The sequence below is a fragment of the Macrobrachium nipponense genome, chromosome 4 (assembly GCF_015104395.2).
Source record: "Macrobrachium nipponense isolate FS-2020 chromosome 4, ASM1510439v2, whole genome shotgun sequence".
NCBI lineage: Eukaryota > Metazoa > Arthropoda > Malacostraca > Decapoda > Palaemonidae > Macrobrachium > Macrobrachium nipponense.
The window spans coordinates 115459073-115481890 of record NC_061100.1 but is presented as its reverse complement, the minus strand read 5'-3'; the positions used below and the strand labels follow the sequence as shown (position 1 = coordinate 115481890).

At 39.1% G+C, this 22818-nt stretch overlaps 1 protein-coding gene across 1 annotated transcript in view; it reads right to left on the bottom strand.

Moving 5' to 3' along the window:
* The window catches only part of LOC135211489 (uncharacterized), a 995645-nt gene that overhangs the window by 131634 nt on the left and 841193 nt on the right, over positions 1–22818 (bottom strand). Inside the window, 1 exon segment of the mRNA XM_064244795.1 lies at positions 3314–3493. Coding sequence (XP_064100865.1) covers positions 3314–3493 — 180 coding nt within the window.

Here is a 22818-nt window from a genome sequence, read left to right as displayed (position 1 = left end):
CAAGATCGTAAGTCAGCAAGGCCTTAAAATCCCACCTCATGATTACTGAAGTCCTTTTATGTGTCATCCTGCCTATATGAAGGAAAAAAATATTTCTACTTCCTATATATTACAATAGAAACGTCATTCATTTCCGCCATTAAGTTACTAAGTCATAACATTTCTATTAACTACTGACATTTGTTAATCCCCTTTTACCAAGTTTTGCGGGTGTAATTTTCCTAAATTGAAAAGCTGCAGTATTCAGGAACTTGAGCAATGTTCACTGAGGATTATCTGAGGAGGCATTCCCGGCAAAGATATCGATAACTGTAATGCAGAGTCAGTTGCAAATATCCCTCTCTACCTCACTGATCTCCTGTTACCATTTCCTTCCTCTATAATTAGCTATTATAATAAAATTGAAGAAGCAAGACTTCATGAGGAATCAGGGGGCTCAGAGAAAGAAATCACCATTTTGTTTTGTAGGGGGGACTGAGAGAAGAGACGGGAGTGAATGGGGTTGGCAGGGGTAACTCACCCAAACACATGGGCGGTGGTTTGCTCCAAGTGCCATCGGCTTGGCACACGGTGGACTGGTCGCCTTCTATGGTCATGTTGGGGTAGCACCGGAAGATTATGGATGAGCCCAAGGCTGTCCCTTGCTCGTAGTTCTCCAGCCAACCGTTTGACAGATGACCTGGGTGGCCACAGTTGATTTCTGCGGACATAACCCCACTTCCCTCAGACCTTTGTTGTTTTTTGGGGGGAGCAAATGGTAAGCGGATACAGAAAACATTCTCTCTTACCTTTGACGAAGGAAGTGACAAGTTCAAAATTGCATGCAAATATATATGAAAGATATCCTGTGTTGGTCACTTCGTAATTGCTGGGACATACATAGCTTTACATCTGCTACTTGTTAAGCCTACCAGCAGAGTGTCCTCCTATGAGTCAAGCAAAATACCATAACCACAAAGTAAGTCGAGGTAATTTTACGGAGTTCCACACCTTCACCTACTCAGGACCCACTGCACCTACCTACCTACACAATTATACCCAATCAGGCAGAGTAAGTAATTCATTTACCAAAACCCAGCCTGATAAACGTGTTTCTCTATCGTTTTGATATTTCTGTTTCCGAAAGAAATAAAAGACCTATTTGTAATCCTAAAACCTGCACAGAATTTAATATCTTTCCTATAACTTTTGAGCCTGTGAAATAAACGGTGTAATGTCAATGATCTACTTTGAAAACAACTGGATGTGTAAACAAATGTTTCTTTTTATGTCGGTAAAATAAAACTCTCAGAAGAATACGAGGGAAAATAAAAGCAGGTACCAACTTTTGGTGAAGCCACCAAACCCATAATATTAGCACGGTGAATGTGGAGCAATGTTGGTCCCTGAGGAGGGGAGGGGAGGAAGGCGGGGTGAGTTGTGTTGAATGCCAAAGTATTTGAGAGACCCTGACTCTCAGGTTTCAAGATGAACTGAACCAGAAAAAGGACTGACAGGTCAACACCAAAGTCTTTTGCTGGAAATCCATCTGCATACCCCTGCGAAGCCTCGTTTTCTATCTGTTAGGCATCATGAAAGGTGTCGATGATCCATCTTCATCTTTATTCCGTAGCTATGGGGAAACTCAGCAGTAAATCTTGGGTCACGGAATGAGAAAGAAGAGAGCTAACTATTGAGATGCATGGGGACATTACAGTTGAATTTAGAATGATTGTAGATAGACCAGTAACAAACGAACCGGGAAAATGTGTTGATGCTGGACTTGGGGATTAAGAAATCAAGTGGCTGTAGCTAGTTTACCGGCGAAGTCAATAAAGGAATTCAGAACAATACAATTTAATCCGGAAGTTCTGAGAGGTCTTCAAAGAGGTTCCTGGGAGTTAATATGGGCGGAAACTACTGTTAGACGGGACTGGGGGACAAGAGAAGTAGTCTTATCAGGAGCATTGAAAGTGTTAAAGGAAATCGAGCTGAGAAAGCAAAAGCAGATGAATGCACCTTCAGGAAAGCAAGCTGTACACGGCGCTGAGATTTACATTCAGAACACAAAAGACGTTTATCTGTGGAGTGGCAATGTTCTATATTAATTTTTTTTCTTACCTAAGGAGGAAGCAATATCAACATAATTAGTCCCGAGATGACTAAGATCACTAATCCAATAAGTGAACAATCGTGAAAAGGGACTCTCACAAAATATTTAGGGAAAAATAAAAAATATTTTTAACATGAGAGAGCATGTTTTGTCTCTATCCTTGAGGTAAAGACCTAAGCAATACACGTTGCACAAATTTCTTGCTAACGAAGCAATGATCCTTTCCCGTGATATCATGGAAAAAGTGAGTGAACCGATCAACTTGGCATGTTCAAAGTGTCATCCAAAGCATTAAGTGGAAGGAATAAGTCTCAGAGACTTGGACAAAGAAATTTAAAAGAAACAGGCGTTGTGGGGTATAATGAAGTTTCCAGTCTAAACATCTCTGGCATTACAGTGAAATAATAAAGGCTCGTGGCAGAAAGTAAGGCTGTTACGGAAAGAATCAAGAAAGAAACAAAGTCAAATTTGCAAACACTAACAAAATTAGAAAACAACGGTAAAAGTATGAAAAGGGTTTTGATCCAAAATAACACCAAAAACTGAGAATTCGGCTCTGTTTCCATGAATCCAAGTATAGATGTACAAATATATAAGAGTTACAAACCAGACAGGGGCAGGAAAAGATACAGAAAGATTGAGGAGGCCGGGGGTACGGCAGGTTCCAGAAGGGGAGATGCAAGGCCTTAAAACATAGGGTATAAAAATAGGCACATCAACAAGGTTGTATGGACATTTGTGTGCCTAACATTGCCGTACAAGTCTAGCCAATGATGGAATCTACTCATTTAAATACATATTTATAGCTTTGTGAAGTAAGTCATTCTGCTAATAAAATCCAACATTTCGGCTCATTTATTTGTCCCTCCCACTGAACCCATCAGTATGTAACGCAATAGTTGCGTTTCGAAATAATACAGCACCATGTGGTTTAGGCTTACCAAATCGTCGTCCTTTCATGAGGTAACTAGCACAGGCTGTCCGACCGTGACAATAACATTCATGATGCAAGATTCGCAAGCAAAGATATCCAGAAAAGCATGCAAAAATGGGCCAAGTGATAGAAGGACAACACCACAAAGTGAGAGGAAAATAAGGACAGCATCATCAGTCGAAGGCATCACAGTCCCAGGCAAGAAGAGGGCAAAGAAAAAAGTGAGAATGACGGAGAGACGAAGAGGGAAAGAAGGCATTTTCGCACTCTTCCTCAGCCATACATACCGAAGCACTTAGGAAGGGGATGTGACCAGGTACCATTCTGCTGACAAGTCGTGCGCTGATCTTTATGTCCCTCGTACTTCATGTTGTCGTTACATCGAAAGGTGATAATGGCACCAAATGTTGTGCGCGAGCCATCGAGCCATCCGTTGTACAGGACGCCAGGTGAACCGCAGTTGATCTCTACATAATAGTACCGTCTCATTCATATGGGGTGTCTACAAAACTGACTCAGCTCTTTCAAATCCCTCTCGCCGCAAAACAAACCTATTCAGACCATACTGCGCCATGCATACACACACATCTTCGAAACGCTCAAACGTTATTTGAAAGGAAAATCCCTTTCACCCCTCTAGCCTCATTCGTTCTTGTTGTAAAATAAAATCGTATCTTTCTTTTAAAGTCAAAATCTGACAGGTAAAATCTGGTTTACTGACCACACACTGCATTTGCCATATTAAGAATCCTAACATATTTATTTTCATGGAAATATTTCTACAGCTGATATTTACTTTACCACATCTCTTTCGTATGCATGCAAACATTTTTACTGCTTTCGAGTGACAATATTCTACAACTATAAACGATTTGAAAAAGATTCGCCTTAAGAAGTCTACACACAAACGCAAACACACTTCCCGATATAATGCTTTTCGGCTTCAGTATTTAGCTCACACACTCTTAAACTTTAATATGTCAATACTGCTCTGATTCTGAAATATCCCTTCAAACACCTTTTCCCAGCCTGTCAGGTCAAGCTAGGACATAATTATGAATGGAAAATACTCGACCAATCCACACACAGCATCCAATCCACTCATCACAGGACAATTCTTCTTCAAAGGTCAGAGCTACAAAAATCCAGTTTAGAGAAGAACACAGAATACTGAGTATAGCAGAGAATAGATCAGTACATTATACAGACCATCAAGTACTTACATTTCTATGCTAGGAATCTAATCACAAAAAATTCTATTTAAGGATCATCAATAAACATTATAATATGAACAAATTACTACATTGCGAATAACTTTTTAAGTCTGTATTGACTAACCAGAACATGTAATAAAATGAGAAAGAGGAAATCTTATTTTTTATTAAAACCGAAGGAAACTACATTTCAGAAGCATGCACAATTAAATACATTCAATTATTCCACAAAACTGTATGTAAGGTCATTTCAAGAAACTACCAGTAATTATCTTTTTATTTTCAAGAAATTTATGTTAATATGAAATCAAACGAAAAAGTAAACATCGATTTGTAAAGACACACAGAAGATAATTTATAAGCACGATCACTCCTAATGACACCAATCGTTTCACTAACAGCTAATATTATCATGAATCAATAAACGACATCTATTTAGAGAAGACATATTAATGAAAATGAAAGAGAGAAAAACATTATTTCCCTGTGAAACCCGGCTATTAATATTCATAAGGCCTTGTAGGCTTCCACACCCAAATTGAGTTATCTCTTCTGTTTGCATATATAATTTTCGGGCTAACATTTTTCATTTTTGACACGAAAGAATCAAAAGGACGATATTCGAAAATAAACTTGGTCTGCTTTACAGTCATCACGGATGAGCCTGGGTGAGTAACCATACACTACAAGCATTGAACATTGAAACTAGATAGTTTACGAGAGAGAGAGAGAGAGAGGAGAGAGAGAGAGGAGAGAGAGAGAGAGAGAGAGCAGCCATCCCTGTTTTCTGCCTGATACTTCGGAATAATGTATCAAAAAAATATCCACAAGTATTTCATCTAATTCAGAGACCTGCACTTGAAAACATTAAGCTTAACCTAGCGCGCATGCTCACGTCTTCAGAATATAAGACCCCCAACAGTTAAAACTTTCCTTTCATTAACCCATTATAGTCTGCGTCTTCCTACGGTGGTAAGAATTCAATATCATGAGCAATTCAGATAAATTTATTTCACAATTCAAATACATTTATTTCCTATCATTTATCATTTCTTAATGAGATAGACGACGACAGTTACCATGGTTATTGACGAGAGAGAGAGAGAGAGAGAGAGAAGAGAATGAGATAAGAGCAGAGTGCACAGTTAGAATTTGCGTTTTTATGACAGTGAAAGCCTTTATAGAGGCAAACACACATGGCCCATTGTCTCAACAGAACCCCTCGAAATCCCATGCCTGAAAGTTGACCCTTTCACTAAAGCTAAAATGGCGAGAGCATCTTCGCCTTATGTCCGCGTTTACAGAATCCTTTCCCGCAACTTAAACCTTCGCATTTTTCTTCTCCGGGCACCTGGAAACTTGACCCCACACATCCCAGCTTCTGCCAGTCTCGGGTCCTTCATGCCGTTCATTCTGGAAAGCTCATGTTGCATATTTTCCTCTTCCATTCAACTGATTCACCTGAAAAATCTCCCCAAATTTTCCACTTTCTCTACATTTGTGGAGAGTTTCCCTCCCCACAAACATTTCCCAAATTCTTCATTTCGTAAGACTTCCTTTCGTTATTTCCTGCCAACGCTGCTATCATTTGAAAGCACCCCTAACTTCTCAGATAACTGAATTTTATATCATTATTTTTTTTTTTTTTTTTTTGGCTCTATCACAGTCCTCCAATTCGACTGGGTGGTATTTATAGTGTGGGGTTCCGGGTTGCATCCTGCCTCCTTAGGAGTCCATCACTTTTCTTACTATGTGTGCCGTTTCTAGGATCACACTCTTCTGCATGATTCCTGGAGCTACTTCAGCCTCTAGTTTTTCTAGATTCCTTTTCAGGGATCTTGGGATCGTGCCTAGTGCTCCTATGATTATGGGTACGATTTCCACTGGCATATCCCATATCCTTCTTATTTCTATTTTCAGATCTTGATACTTATCCATTTTTTTCCCTCTCTTTCTCTTCAACTCTGGTGTCCCATGGTATTGCGACATCATCATTATTATTATTATTATTATTATTATTATTATTATTATTATTATTATTATTATTATTATTATTATCTCAGTAGATGCAACCTATTCACACGGAGCAAGAACACAGGGGCCATTGACTTGACATTCAAGCTTCCAAAGGATGTTGGTTCCAGCATCCCACCGTAGACCCCACACAGCAGCAGTAACCGATCATGATACAAAGCGAGTGATTTTTCGTCGCCCTAGAAGAGACGCGAACTCGCGACATCTGAGTGGTATACCACGACACTAACCACTATACCCCAGCGGGCCAGTCGAGGAGATGAACTTAGATCTTGTACGTCAAGACAGTTGTTCTTCGGTGTTATTATTATACGAGACTTCCTCTTCGTAAAATACCAAATGTGTACTTTTAACAATATTGCTATCCACGCCGTTCAATCTTACCATTCTTCATTTCAATCTCTTGTCCATTTAAGTGACTTTTGCCTTTACTGTAAGTAAAACGTCTTAAAAACGATCAATTTCTATTTTTTGTTTCGATGGTAGACGATGTGAAGCATTATCAAACTGCCTCAGACAAAATTCTAAAATTCTTAGTCACTTAAAATAACTACATTCAAATCTTTATGGCAAGGAAACGGAAAAAAATTCTAACCGTTAACGACCGTTCTTTCACGGGCGTCAGTTCATTTTTCCTTGGCGGGTGTGTGTGTGGTGTGTGAGAGCCCCTCCTGAAAAGGGGGGGGGGGGGGAGTGGCAAGCGAAGCGAGTCTTACCAGCTGGGGGGGCGGGGGGGACCTTTAAGGCCCCTCGAGAAAATTTTTAGAAATAACAAAATAGCAGCAATTTGATGCCACTAGTCAAGGAAATTTCAAGATTCTTATTCCTTAAAAAATGCTGTACATCCAATTTTGATATAATAACTGAAGATGAATAGGTTGTGGAAATTTCTAAACAAATCAAGTTATAAATTACGGTATTGGCCCTAGAATATCTGCAATTTAACATGTTGCATTAAATAGCTCACTACCTACACAAGGGTTATTCAGGAAAACAAGAAAAGTTGATGTGGACAGGAAGACCTTCAGCTTGGGAAAATGTGTAGAGATAAAATGGTAAATAATTTTAAAAAGGTTCATCTTAGGAAATTTCAAAATAAACACGCGCTTCACGCTTTTCAAATATCTACTGCATTAGCGGATGCCTCCTTGATCTCAATTTTGCAAAATTATTAACCAGTATGTCATAGTTAAGATGTTTAACAAGCTCCTTTTCTGAGGCCATGAGAAGTAAGTCATTCAAACGCTCATTTTCATGGTAGTTCGTAGATACGTTTTCACTAAACTATGCAACGAAAACAGCCGTTCACTGCTGGCAGTAGTTACTGAAAGGGTGATGAGAATTTTAACAATCTTAAGAATTTCTGAGCAGGCACATTCAATTGGTTTGAGTTCGTCATACAATTCAAAAAAATTCTTAAGCTTTTCATTCTTAGGCCCCATCCACACGGCCGAGCTTTGCTCGACGAACTTTGTTCAATGTGACGTCAGAAGCGGAGAAACCGCGGCAAAGTTCTAACTTTTCTCGCTGTTTCTACGCTTCTGACGACACATCGGACAAAGTTCGTCGACCAAAGCTCGACCGTGTGGACAGGGCCTTAGTTAGAGAGAGACTCTTTACTACAGGAATTTGGGCATTTAGAAGGATTTCATCTATGTGTATACCCTTATAAAACTGTATTTTTGTAGACAGTTTCTTATTTAAAAAGTCATTAGAATTACAGTCAAGTGCATCCATATCAGTGGCATATTATGAGTGAATCTATTATCCATCTCAGAGAGAAATCTGTCTAATATGTCAACATAGATCCTTTTGAATGATACCCCAAGAGCAAGACTTGTATTGTCCTCGCTCATTCCTACACTAGAATCAGTTAAAAAGTCTTTTAACTTGGGTGAGATCTTTTGCGTCTCCCTACTTGATTCGAGTCTTTCAAGTTTGTATCAATCTCATCTGCAGCAGAAAAAATCTTAGCCTTGTCAAAGATATTAGAGAAACCTTCATGTTCTCAAGACCTGTCAGGTCGTTAATTCATTTGTGAATAAAGTGATTGAATGTCTCAGCTCTTAAAGAAAACTGCCTTGTCTTAATATTTTTAACGGGTAACGATTATATGTTGTGTATTATTTATATTGTTCCGAACATCCTGAAAATAACTAATTTTAATTACTCCCTCTCTACACTTCAACATTATTTATATTTCTTCGACACCTTGTTTCGTGAACAGTGACCTTATACTAATTATATATATGAATATACATGCATATAGATTTTTTCCTATCGCTGATTTGGAGGCCCCCTAGAAAGCTTGGGGGGGCGAGCATCCCTCACTGGCGCCCCCCCCCTCAAATGACGCCCCTGCGTTCTTTACAATATTCTATCAACAATACAGCAACACTATCAAACATTATTACTATTTAACCGTCCGGCAATCGGCAAAGAATTGCCCATGAATAATGTTACCAGTTTTGTCTTTGGTGTTTGCCAATGTGTAATTTTAATCATATTTTGAAAATGCCATGAAAAACGCAGGGGCACCAAACCTCAGGATACAATTACTAAATGAACTCTAAATGAAAGTTACTAATCATCGAATGAACAAGAATTATGCAAGAAAATATGCACCAAAACGTCATCTCTTTGCGAGGTCATGGTTGGCTAAAATAGCCCCTGCTTGATTTGATTTGATTTATGTACATTTTTGACATTATGCCAAGCACTGGGTAACTAAGGCCATTCAGCGCTGAAACAGAAATTGACAGTAAAAGGTTCGTAAGGGTTGATGTAACAGGAGGATGGAAGAAAGATAATATGAAAGGAGGTACAGTAAAAAGAATGAAAGTAGTTGTAGCTAGGGGACGAAGGGATGCTGCAAAGAACCTTAAGTAATGCCTACATTGCACCGAATGAGGTGCACTGACGGCGCTACCTCCCTACGGGGAAAATAGCCGTTGCTATCAGGTAGCGAGTATTTAGGAATATCGATAGAGGCGGAGACACAAGGCCTATTGTAAAGAGCAGCTATAACAATAAGGACTCCATCGGGTATCTGCTTCGCGCTCATCAGCTACTGGAACGAAAAAATTCAACACCGAAATATTGAATATTGGCTTCGGAAACTCGGCGGGGCGATCTGCATAGTGTGACACCACCAACCATTTCTTTTACTTCTTCTGCTGATGTTGCTTCCTTTTTAGTTTTTCTGAAATGTAAAAGAAAACTATTGTGCCTGTTATGTCTGTTCGCCCGTCCGTCGGCACTTTATTCTGTCCGCCCTTAGATCTAAAACACTACTAAGGCTAGAGGGCTGCAAATTGGTATTTTGATCATCCACCCTCCAAACATCACACAATACCAAATTGCAACCCTCTAGCCTCAGTAGCTTTTACGTTATTTAAGGTTAAATTTAGCCATAGATCGTGCGTCTGGCAGCACTTTCCGGAGCCATGAGACGCACCCTCTCTTTACCGCAACTGTTGCGCCGAAGATAATTCAGAGCATTTTTTTACTTGTTCTATATTTGCATAAGGTTTTTTTGCCGTAGGTTAAAGTATTATAAGCATTGTGAGGCCGTCTTTTTTAATATAGCTTCGTTAGAGTATAATTTACTGTCATCCTCAGGTTTTTAATGAAATATAAATGACAGATAAAGCATTGTGCAAATAACTAATTTATTCCAGACTTCTGCGAAGTCATAATACGAAATACTGCTTAAAATGAAATTACGCAAAATGAAATAAAAAGAAAATCGCACGTGGATTAAATATTTCAGTAAATATATGTTCTTAATATTCTTTCTTTTATTTGAGAAACAATACTGCCTGCATAAGCATGGTGGTGAAAAATTTTTTACAAAAGGGAAATTCATCCTTCTCACATAAAAGAAATTTAATTCACCCTTTCCGTTTCACGTTTCAAAATTACATGTTATCTTTAAGTCTTTATCAGCTCCACATATGCGAATCGTGCACAGTTCTTTTCAATCTCCCTGACCTAAGAACTTTTGATTCTCCATCAGTAAGATTACGAATCCTAATTTTCAACTTTCCCTTACGAAAACAGTACATCACGAAACCTTCGCTTTCATTCTTTCACGTACATTTAACTAGAGCAGCATTTCACATCCTCAGACACTCAGTTGAACAATCAATTTGTGCAATGAAATTTCTGACTTCTTTAACAAATATCCAACCACCTATTCACATCACTTATGCTTTTTAATCCAGCTATTCTATGACTAGTCACATGAGAAAAAAAATCTTAATAATCTTTTGTCCTAATACCGTAGATTAAAATCCACACTAATGTTTTTCTTATTACAACTTTCACGTACTTCGAGTGGAATTGAATAGAATATAGAATTTAGGCCAAAGACCACGCACTAGGACCCAAGAGGTCATTCAGAGCTGAAAGGGATATTGGCAGTAAGAAGGTTTAAAAGGGGTAGCAGGAGGAAAACCTCGCAGTTGCATTATGAAAAAATTGTTATAGATGGTGGAAAGTCAGATGGAAGAAAGAGACTACGAAAAGAGGTACAGGAAAAGGAATGAAAGCGACTGCAGCTAAGGGCCGAAGGCACTCTGCAAAGACCCTTAAGTAATGTCTACAGTGCATTCAGTCTTTATGATCAGACACTCACTTTGCATCCAGTCTTTCTTTACGGTCTTCACATTTTTACACTTATAGTTTTTGTTCATTTCTAAGTCTCTTACTATTCCATAAAATTACACTTAAGCAACTGCAGAATATGACATGACTCGGAGCTCAAACACGCTTTTATATGCCAACCCGATCACCCTCCTTGTCACAAACTCTCATTAAACGTTGTTTAATTAATACACATACATAATCGATATCAAGACATCCCAAAAACGGCGCAGTTCTGTGATTACCATAGGGTCATTTTAGTGTCCCTCAGTCTCTAGCGGCATCCACTCTTTAGCGTTAACTCCAATTTCATGCCGACTATGTTGCTGTCCAACCTCTCTATCATTTCATAATGAAACTGCAGGGTTACCAACTTCATGACCTTTATCCCAGTTACTTTCTGGCGTTCCTTATTTTGCTGTCTAAACATTCCAGTTCCGGCTTTTTACAGTTTCTTGTTAGGCGAGCGGGTTACGTGCTCGCCTACTGATTTGGTAGTCCCTGTTCGCTTCCCCGCTCTGTCAAGGCGGGATCAGAGGAATTTATTTCTGGTGATTGGAAATTCATTTCTCGATATAACGTGGTTCGGATCCCACACTAACCTGTAGGTCCCGTTGCTAAGTAACCAGTTGGCTCCTAGCCACGAAGAATATCTAATCCTTCGGGCCAGCCCTAGGAGAGCTATTATTCAGCCCAGTGGTCTGGTTAAACTAAGATATACTAAACTTTGTTTCCGTCTTTTTTATTGTCTTGATTGTCGAGAACGAATACCATTGCTGCGAACTGAGATCGCATTTGAATCTAATTTGTTTTTTGTTTGTTTGTTTGTATGGTGTTCGTACGTTGCATGGAACCAGTGGTTATTCAGCAACGGGACCAACGGCTTTACGTGACTTCCGAACCATGTCGAGAGTGAACTTCTATTACCAGAAATACACATCTCTGACCCCTCAGTGGAATGCCCGAGAATCATTGAATCTAATAGTTGGAAAAATAGTGGCCTCTTCTCGTCAGCAAACCTATAATGTCTGGACATAAAAGACAACAATACGCCGGCCGGTAAAGACGAAACTATCAAGAAATTTCAGCCTATGGATTCCACGTATGGGCTATTTCTTTCAGCAGGAGTCTGAGCAGCCTCTACAGTTTGCCATTCATTAAAACTATATTGTATTATAGTAATACTCTTGGTCCTATTAAGCAAGTTACGCCCCGTAGGAAGGTTAGTGCCGTCAGTGGACCTCACGCAGTGCACTGTAGGCATTATTTTAGATTCTTTGCAGCATCCCTTCGGCCCCTAGCTGTAACAACCTTTATTCCTATCACTGTACCTCCATTCATATTCTCATTCCTCCGTCCTACTAACGACAGTTTCTCAGTGCAACTGCGAGGTTTTCCCTCCAATTGGTTCCTAAGATATATTTAACCTTATCTCTCGTTGTTCTGATGAACTTCCTTTGCGGTAGGATCAAAGATGGACATTTCTGAGTGCTCACAGTGGCGGAATTGGCAGAGAAATAAATTTTACGAAAGGTACGTGGCGCATTTACGAGGTTCTCAGACAGCTCCATCAGGTCTTCTCAAGATACTTAGGTGCCTCAGCAGACATTTCACACTACTGACTCTCTCAAAAACGATCCATAATCGTAACTACATACCTACGCTTTCCTTGCTTGAAACACTTTCGTATCGACTTCCCTCCAATACAGTTTAAAAACATCACTTTTCCGTTACATCCTAACACATGTATACAGCATATATTGTATTGTCCTTATAATTACCACGGGCCTTCAAATATATTCAGAGTATATTTGAAGGACCTTGATCATTACTTTACTTACTTGGGAGCGTTTCCGTTACCTGAGAACCAACTGAAGGCCCAAGACAACCACTCTAACATAACTCCACCATCTACTTTAACATCCCCATTCACCTCGAAACGCCTGGAGCTACGAGCCGTTATTTCCTCTGCGGTACCAGTTACCTTCGTTATTCTTTTACAATTCAAACTGTTTTATTAAAGGCCTATATTTTTAGACCTATTTTTTCAACAGTTTCCACTGTCTTGAATTTCTACTTGGATTCTTTATTTGCTGATTCTTTCACTTTTCCCCTGAACTCGTTTATTCTTCTTCCTCTATTCCCTCTCCTGTAATGCATTTATTTGTTTACAGTAGTATTTCTACGTATACTCTCCGCTTCCGCGAGAAAACAAACCAAGAAGCATTAAAAGTGATCTCACTCTTCATCTACACCATTTCCATACGCTACTGTCAGTTCCCTCTTATCAACAGCAGTACACTAACATCCATTTTCATTTTTCGTAATCACAGTTTTGTCAATGACGTTCGCTTATATAATCAATTTTGACTCTAGTTTCTACAGTATTACAGTACACGCCAAGATGCTATGCTTTATGCCCTGAAATAAACACCAAACGTTAAAAAGAGTCTTTCCCTGTTCTCCATTTCCTTTTCCTTAAGCTTTCAAATACTTTTTTGATCCCAAAGAGAAGAAATCCCTTTCATTCACAGATGTCACTGAACTACACTGCCACACACCGCCAAAGAGAAAGCTAAAGCATGAAATTTTCGTTTGCACGCTTCGTCATGCTTGCGTCATTCAGTCTCAGCCTCCACCTTCTAGTTATTTTCATTAATCTCATAAGTTAAACTAACTACGTGTAGTTTCATATTGTTTTTTCAGCCCTAAAGACGCGAAAAGGGAATTCATCTACCTTCCTATGTAGATATCGCTCGGCAAAAAGTCAGAAACATTGGAAGGGTAAGAAACAGGGGAGAAAGATTGGGTCATTTGGAAAGAATGATGAAAAGTTAGTGAAGTGTGTAGTGAGAGAGTTTTGGATATGTGGCACGAAAGAGATATTCGGAAAAGAAGGACCTTAGTATATTAATACCAGTAATCTTGCCATGGTGACCTTATCTGCTGAAATAAAATTGATATTTAAACTTACCTACACCTTAAGCATGAATATTTTAAGTTCAAGACAAAATATTGCCGATACGAACGCACACATACACATACCTGGCACGTTTTACATATCTCTATATCTATCTATCTATCTCTATCTATCTAAATAGTACACACACACACACACACACACACACACACACACACACATATATATATATATATATATATATATATATATATATAAAACATATATATACAGTGAGAGGGTGTGCTTGCAAATAAAATTCCAACCTTCGTAAATGGTGATGAAATGCCAAATCTTTGATATTAACCATTTTGAACTTTCACTTTTTTTCGTTTGTACATTCGGTGGCCTTTGTTCACCTTTCTTTTTAATCAAGATCATAAATCTATTGCTTGTTAGCAAATCATGTTCAAAACCGAATTCAATACAAATAATGCGGCAACATGGATAAATCATGACATTAAAATATTTCGATCCAAGTACATTAAGAAACCAGCACAGTGGAGATTTTTGCGAGCAACGGGGACGATTTGTAATCGTGAAGGTTATTCGTTAGGGTTAATAGTTCAAAGTCCATAATTAAGCCGCAGAATTGTAATTAATCGGAATACAATGCTTCCTTCGGTCGGCGTCGAGGTCATGTAAATATTAAACAACCAACTTGAAGAAATTCCTGAAAGAAAGAACACTAACTATGGACTATTGATAAATACAGCTCGCACCATTTCCAGAGACTGACACGCGCACACATACATATACATATGTATATATATGTGTGTGTCACCCTCTGGAAACGTTGTGAGCTTCAGTATTCTATAGTTAATATTCTTTAGTCGTGAAGTTACATGATCTCGACGTCAACCAAAGGAAGCTTTGCATTTAGTGTAAATCATTGAGTGTATATGTGTGTATATATATATCTATATATATATATATATAGATATATATATACTATATATATTATACATACGTGTGTTTACACACATCATAGGTATAAATTCAGCAAGTCCTCAGTATTCGAAAAGTGTACATTACAATGTCTTATCAGAAAATACAGAAAAAATTACTCTGACTTATTTTACTCGAGAAAAATGGGAAAAATCATGGTTATCTAGGATGACTTCCACCTGGAATGGAGAGAGAGAGAGAGAGAGAGAGAGAGAGAGAGAGAGAGAGAGAGAGAGAGAGAGAGAGAGAGAGAGAGCCTACGAACCTACTCTGCTCAATTAACCCTGGTATTTCCTTGAAGGTGAATTCTCTCTCTCTCTCTCTCTCTCTGCTCTAATCAAAATTCAAACAAGTCTCATCCACATTCGGAGGAAGTTCTGCCCTCTTAATGGTAAACACCGTGATAGCAGCAGGCTGAATGGACCAGTGAATGTATTTAAGCAGATAGCGCTCCAAGAGACCACCTCCTCGAAACTCCTGTCAGACCATCTTATCTCAGATCACAGTAAAGCACATCGACTTTCGATAGATTAAATAAAATCAAAGGGGCTAAGGTTGAAGACATCTATAAATTAAATTATTAGACATTAGCGTGTTGTCAAAACATTAAAAAGATACATGAAAACATATGCAATAATCACACTTAAAACTTAAAAAAAAATACACATAATGAAGTAGAAAGAGTGGATGAGAAGTAGGCAAAGAACGGAGCACAGTCGGGTGGGAACAAAAGAAGTACTACTGCTTAGTGGGATAATGAAATAAAACTGTTAGTGAATGAAAACGGAGACTCAAATGCAGCTGCGTGACAGAAGAATGCAACATGCATAAGATTAGGAAAGGATGATAAAGGAAGCCAGTGACAAAGGATTGGATATGGATTGGAAGCAGCACCACTAAAGAAAACAGAGGGCAGAAAGTTGGACGTAACCGAGATGAGGATGCTTAGATGGATGAGTGGAGTACCCAAAATGGACAGGGTTAGAAATGACAATATTAGGGGTACAGTAAAGGTCACTGAAGCATCAAAGAAAGTGCAAGAGGCAGCAAGGTTAAGATGGTATGGCCACCTGATGAGAAGAGAAGAGCAACACATGGCAAGAGAAGTGATGGACGTGGAGGTGGATGGAACACGAAGGAGAGGAAGATCTAAGACCAGGAGGAGAGATTGCATTTGAGATGATATGAGGGAGAAGGGATATGGGAGGAAATGACACAGGACAGAAGTAGATGGAAGAGACTCATTGAAAACGGCGACCCCGAATTGGGATAAAGCTGGGAAGAAGAAGAAGAAGAAGAAGTGACAAAGGGAAAAAGCACAGGTGGGGTGACCTAAATTCAGGGGTGAATTTGAAGAGTGCTGGCTTAGACAAGGAGGGAGTAAAGAATCAATTGCTTATAATTAAAGAGTTGTGAGAGAGGTCTGAGTTATGTTATAATATGGGTGAATTGGATAAAAAGAAAAAAAAAAGTACAACCATCGAGTTTTGTGTACAGCCGCTACAGCTTATAATGAAGGCCACCAAAAATAGATTTATCTGTCGGTGGGCTTGGTATCTTGGGTATACTACTGTATGAGGTACGACCTATGAAACTTTAACCACTGCCCGGTGGTGGCCTATCCTATATTGCCAGAACGATTAAAGCTAAATTTAACCTTAAATAAAATATAAAAAAAGTACCAAGACTATTGGCTGCAATTTGGTATCTTTGATGAATGGAGAGTGGATGATCAGCAGACCAATTTGCAGCCCTCTGCCTCTTTAGTTTTTAAAATCTGAGACCGGACAGAAAAGTACGGACGGACAGACAAGCCGGCACAATAGTTTGCTTTTGAGAATGAATGGTTTGTTGTAAAGTGTTGTGTTAGATCTCCATAGGTATTACATAATCCAATGGTTGGAATGATGAGAGAAATAAAGGCAATGGAGATCTAAAGTGCAAGTTTGTGGGGTCACAATTGTGGAGTAGCTGATACTTGGAGGTGATTGAGTAAAGAGAAAATGCAGAAATTGAAGCAAGTTTGAAAGCGCTTGCAAGAATACAAACTGAAGGATATGACAGCGAGAGTAAGAATCTGAGGAAAAATGGAAGGTAAAAGAATGCAGGTGGTTTATTTTATCTATGTATGTTAAATCAAATGTAAAAGATGACAGTAGAATGTGAAAATAATATAGTGCATAGAATGTTTGGACGGGGAGTCATGGTTGCGGTAAAGACTTTATGTAAATGAAGTGCAGATACTAAATGCAACATCAATAACTGGAGAAGTTGAATGAACTTAGGATGAACTGTTTGTGAAGTATATGTGAAGTAGGGAGGACTGAAAGGGCGACAATCGTAGAGATATAGTAGAGATTCTGCAAAAAGGATTAGCATAGATACAAGGATGCATCTGAACACTCAGAAGAGGTCTGGTCTTTTGTTTAAAAGGGTATATAATTGGGTGATACCAGGAGGAAGTGGGAGCATGAAGCTCCGAAATTGTATGTGGACATTTTAAATATATTTGTTCTCTAGTCTGTGATTATTTTTCAGAACTGAAATATTGCTGGCTAAGTGGGGAGGAAGAAATGCTGGAAAAGAAGACCCTTGAGTTCAATACGTTTGTGTATTTGGGAGTTAATACAGGCAGCAACAAGATGGTGATAGGTCTGCATCAGTGTATCTAATGGCTACACAGTGGAGGATGTCTATAAAAGGGGTTCAATTTTAATTCAGCAGATAAGGTCACCATGGCAAGATTGCTGGTATTAATATGTTAAGGCCCTTCTTTTCGAATATCTCTTTCGTGCCACCTATCCAACTCTCTCCAGGCCTTCTTCTTCTGCAACTCACACTACACACTTCACTAACTTTTCATCATTCTTTCCAAATGACCAAACCATCTCAATATGTTCTGACCCAATCTTTCATTCCCGTTTCTTACCCTTCCAATATTTCTGACTCTACACCGCAAAACACGGCTCATATTAACAGATTAAACCAGTTTTCTTTCATTCGCATCCAGCAACCATATTTCCATCCAGCACAGATGGCTCATCCACTTCACACAGTCTCTTGCACAAACCCTTCTACTTTACCTTGCTTCACCTATTTTGTACCCTCGTACCCTCGCCCGTTACATTGACCCTCAAACACTCGGACTGGTCAACAGCTTCCGATTTTCCGCAGTTCTTATCAACATTCATTATCATATATATAATACTGCTGGTTTCTGCTTACCCACACAATCTTTCTCTAATTTGAATGGAATCTCAACCACCTCCTCTTGCAAACAATTTCAAATTCTTGTAGTAATTTGTCAGGTTTATATTATATATAATATTCAGATACTATTATATATATAATACACACATCAACACACACACACACATATACGTAGTATATATATTGCTTATACGTATGGTGACAACGTATAAACCCAACAGGGGCAACCTATGTTACATAAATGATTCTTCAAGAAAAAAAAAATAAAGGTTGTTAAGGATGACATTTCCTATGACTAATTATGATTTACTCATCGTATCATCGCCGATCAACACACACACATACACACACACGCACACACGGGAGAAACTACCTTTTCCTCATTTCCCTTCAAAATAAAAAATCTTAACTGCGTTACGGATACCCAGCGAGATGAGATAAGGAGGCTGATGGCTCATCAGGTAGGTCATTCTCTTAATGTATGCACCTATCTCTCTCAGTTTGCTCCTTTTTTCTCTCTCTTTCTCCATCTTTTTATATCTAATTTACCTCTCTCTCTCTCTCTCCTGCCTTTTCCGTTTATTCTTTATCTAATATCTCATTCACCTCTCCATCTCTCTTTAACTCATTTCTTTCTCTCTCTCTCCTGTCTTTTCATGTTATTCTTTATCTAATATCTCATTCACCTCTATTCCTCTTTAACTCGTTTCTCTATTTCTATCGCTCTCTCCTGCCTATTCTCTTTATTATTTATTTTACACCTTTTTCACGTCTCTCTCTCTCTCCTGCCTTTCCCTTGTATCCTTTATTTAATATCTCATTCACCTATTTCCCTTTTTCTCATTTTTTTTTCTCTCTCTCTTGTCTTTCCACATTCTTTATTTCATATCTCATTCAGCTCTGTTACTCTTTAACTCATTTCTCTCTCTTTCTCTCTCTCTCTCTCCTGCCTTTTCTCTTTATTATTTAGTTTACACCTTTTCACGTCTCTCTCTCTCTCTCTCCTGCCTTTCCATTTTATTCATTATTTAATATCTCATTCACCTCTCTATCTGTCTCTCTCCTGTCTTTTCACATTATTCCATATTTCATACCTCATTTACCTCTACTTCTCCTTAACTCATTTTTCTCTCTCTCTTGCTTTTTCTCTTTATTATTTATCTTACACCTTTTTCACGTCTCTATTTCTCTCTCTCTCTCTCTCTCCTGCCTTTTCTCTTTATTATTTATTTTACATCTTTTTCACGTCTCTCTCTCTCTCTCTCTCCTGCCTATTCTCTTTATTATTTATCTTACAGCTTTTTCAAATCTCTGTTTCTCTTTACTTTTATCTCTCTCTCTCTCTCTCTCCTTTTACCTCGTTTAATGAGAAACAAATCCCTTTCATCCCGGGCGATACTCCCATCATTGCGTCATTAAAGTCAGAATGACGGCGCAGCCTCGCGCGTCAAGGAATCTCGGTCATTATTGCGACTTTATCAGAGTTATTACCGACCTCCGCCCCTTTATAAGGTACTCATCTCTCGTCTTATGTTCCAGCTCCTCATTCTTTTTTTTTTTTTTTTTTTAATAATCATAATGATAATTATTATGATTATTATGATTGAAAAAGAAACCCACAAAATTAGTGTGTATAACGTGTTTACTTATAAGTATTTACATTTCATTTTGCTCAACACTCGAGTACTTTCAGGCCCTATCGGTGGCCTGAAAGTACTTGAGCGAAAATAAAATGTAAATACTTGAAAGTAAACACGTTATACTCTGTGGCCTGAAAGTACTCGAGTGTTGAGTAAAATAAAATGTAAATACTTATAAGTAAAGACGTTATATACAGTAATTTTGTGGGTTTCTTTTTCAATCTTCAGAAGAAAACTGGATGAGGTTCTTGTTTGGTTCATTATTATGATTCTTATAGTTTTATTGCGGTTCATATGGCTTGAAATTTTTCATGTTAAAATAATAGTAATATTATTATTTAATGGCAAGCTGTGCTTTTTCAAGTTAAGAATTACCTTTCACATAGTAATTACTAACTACCATAACTACGCCACTGTTATCATCGCCACAGCTATCAATAAAAATAATAACTATACTAACACTAAAAAAAATAGCAACGATAATGATACATTACAAACCATCTAGATACCTAACACAACTGAGTCTTCGTGGTTATAAGAAGACATTACGTTCGCAAAATAATTAAGCAAACGCAGCAATATGGCTCTTCCACTAGTTACCACGACGACTAACCATTTCTCACGTTGTAGTCAAGGAAAGCTGCTTCTGTCAGTCTGAGAGCCGAACCTTGTATGTGTAACTGAGTTACGCATATACGGTTACAAGGTGTCAAAATTTTGAGGACGAACCGTAACCACGTTAAGCGCGTAACTACATTTCAATCTACTGCGATCATCAGTCTGTATCTGTCCGGGTTGTTTACCGACGATGGCCACCATGCAAGTAGCAGCTGCCGCGTATATTTATATACATTATTTAACGAAGATGAAGCGAAATAAAAGAAGATGGTGGCAATCAAGGTTATATGCTAGAAGGGTAGAATACAGTGGTCGGGAATTACTCGCTGACATGAGATTCCAAGAATTTTCTGGCCACAGTAAAGTCTGTTCTTCGTCATAACTAATAAATTGAAGGACCTCTTCCTCACTACAATCAGCCATGGTAGACATATACGTACTGACTGACCAAAACAAGGAACTCTACTATGGACGGCCTTGTTCATGGTCGGTGTTAACAAGCTCGGCAACCTCTGTTGTTACGCGTGTAATACAGGTCCCGTCCACACATGGCGTAACGTTCAAAGAGACCTCCCTTTGATTCGGGGCCCAAAAACCGACAATTGCTGGGACGGAGGGCGAACGGAGCCTCGAACCTCGCGGGTTCGGGGTTCGGGTTCGAGGAACCGTCCACACTTGCGTTTTTGTTACAAGAATCGGTTACAATACAAGGTTCGGTTCGCACGTGTGTACCCACCTTAAATTAGGTAACAAAGGTAACACTTGTAATATGGTCTCAACCATGGTCTAGACCTTGGTCTCAACCATGGACTAGACCTTGGTCTCAACCATGGTCTAGACCTTGGTCTCAACCATGGTCTAGACCTTGGTCTCAACCATAGACTAGACCTTGGTCTCAACCATGGACTAGACCTTGGTCTCAACCATGGTCTAGACCTTGGTCTCAACCATGGTCTAGACCTTGGTCTCAACCATGGTCTAGACCTTGGTCTCAACCATAGACTAGACCTTGGTCTCAACCATGGACTAGACCTTGGTCTCAACCATGGTCCTTAAGAACCAATAGACCTAGACCTTGGTCTCAACCATGGACTAGACCTTGGTCTCAACCAGGCTAGACCTTGGTCTCAACCATGGTAGACCTTGGTCTCAACCATGGACTAGACCTTGGTCTCAACCATGGACTAGACCTTGGTCTCAACCATGGTCTAGACCTGGTCTCAACCAGACTAGACCTGGTCTCAACCATGGTCTAGGACCTTGGTCTCAACCATGGACTAGACCTTGGTCTCAACCATGGTCTAGACCTTGGTCTCAACCATGGACTAGACCTTGGTCTCAACCATGGTCTAGACCTTGGTCTCAACCATGGTCTAGACCTTGGTCTCAACCATGGTCTAGACCTTGGTCTCAACCATACAAAACCAGACAACAATAGGTGTGTACAACATCGTCAACTTCGAACGCAGTATTTTCAGATGCAGTTCAACGTGTCTTCTTGGATGAGAGACATCATCTGCTTTTTGATCTACTGTTTTCCTGAGCCTTATAGCCTTTATTCCTTTAAGATGGAGGTCAGTTGTTACCAGAGCGGTCATGTAAAGCATCTCCTCTTTCTACTGCTTCATGCCTGGGTTTTGAAAATGGGCTTTTAAACTACCTTTACTTACGAAAAAAAAAAATAATCATTTGTTAAGGAAACTTTACTATCTAATTAGTTTCTCTTTCAATGCATCAGCCTCTCCCTTCAAGTTATGTATCTACGTCTGGATTTACGCAACACAAAACTTATTACTGGAGCCTCCACGTCTAATTAGCTTATAACAAAGTTCTGTCACACATCGATTTTATGGCGAAACCTAAATGCACTCGCCTGTGCCATATGCTTTTAACACTGCCAAAATTGCTTCCCTTTGGAACAAAGGGTATGGCCCGCGGCTTTCTAATACGTCTGTTCCGAATTTAAGCCAGGCTCAGGACATGATCGAGTTCTGAAAGCTAGGGAGCTGGGGTGTGTGAGAGTTGGGGTTGGGGGGGGGGGCGGGGTTACGACGACACATAAGTCTATTTGGTGAGTCAGCAAAAGCCATTTCCCTTGCTCCACAAGGTCTCACACAGCAGCAGGAAGAGAACTTTCGCTGTTGATTATACTGCGTATAATCATGTTTGGTCTCTGGGACATTTTTCGACAGCCCAGTAACTTTGCCCCTTGCCTCTGTTGCTCGAGAGTGACCCTTAAACTTTTAAACAAAAACAATGCAAATAGTAGTCCTTGTGTAACTCAAATAAAACCTAACCGTACTGACGAGTCCTAGTTTTCCTTCATTACAAGGACTATGATTGGAACAATCGTTCAGTAATAATTCTATATATAATCTAAACAATCTAATACCTGTCTCTCTATCTTTACAAAAATGTCATTGAGTGTTGTAAATATCTCTCCATGTTAACATTTTGTACAATGTTCCCTCAAACACATTTCCCAATTAGCTTGCGTTCAATAAAAATTCCATGTTTTCTTC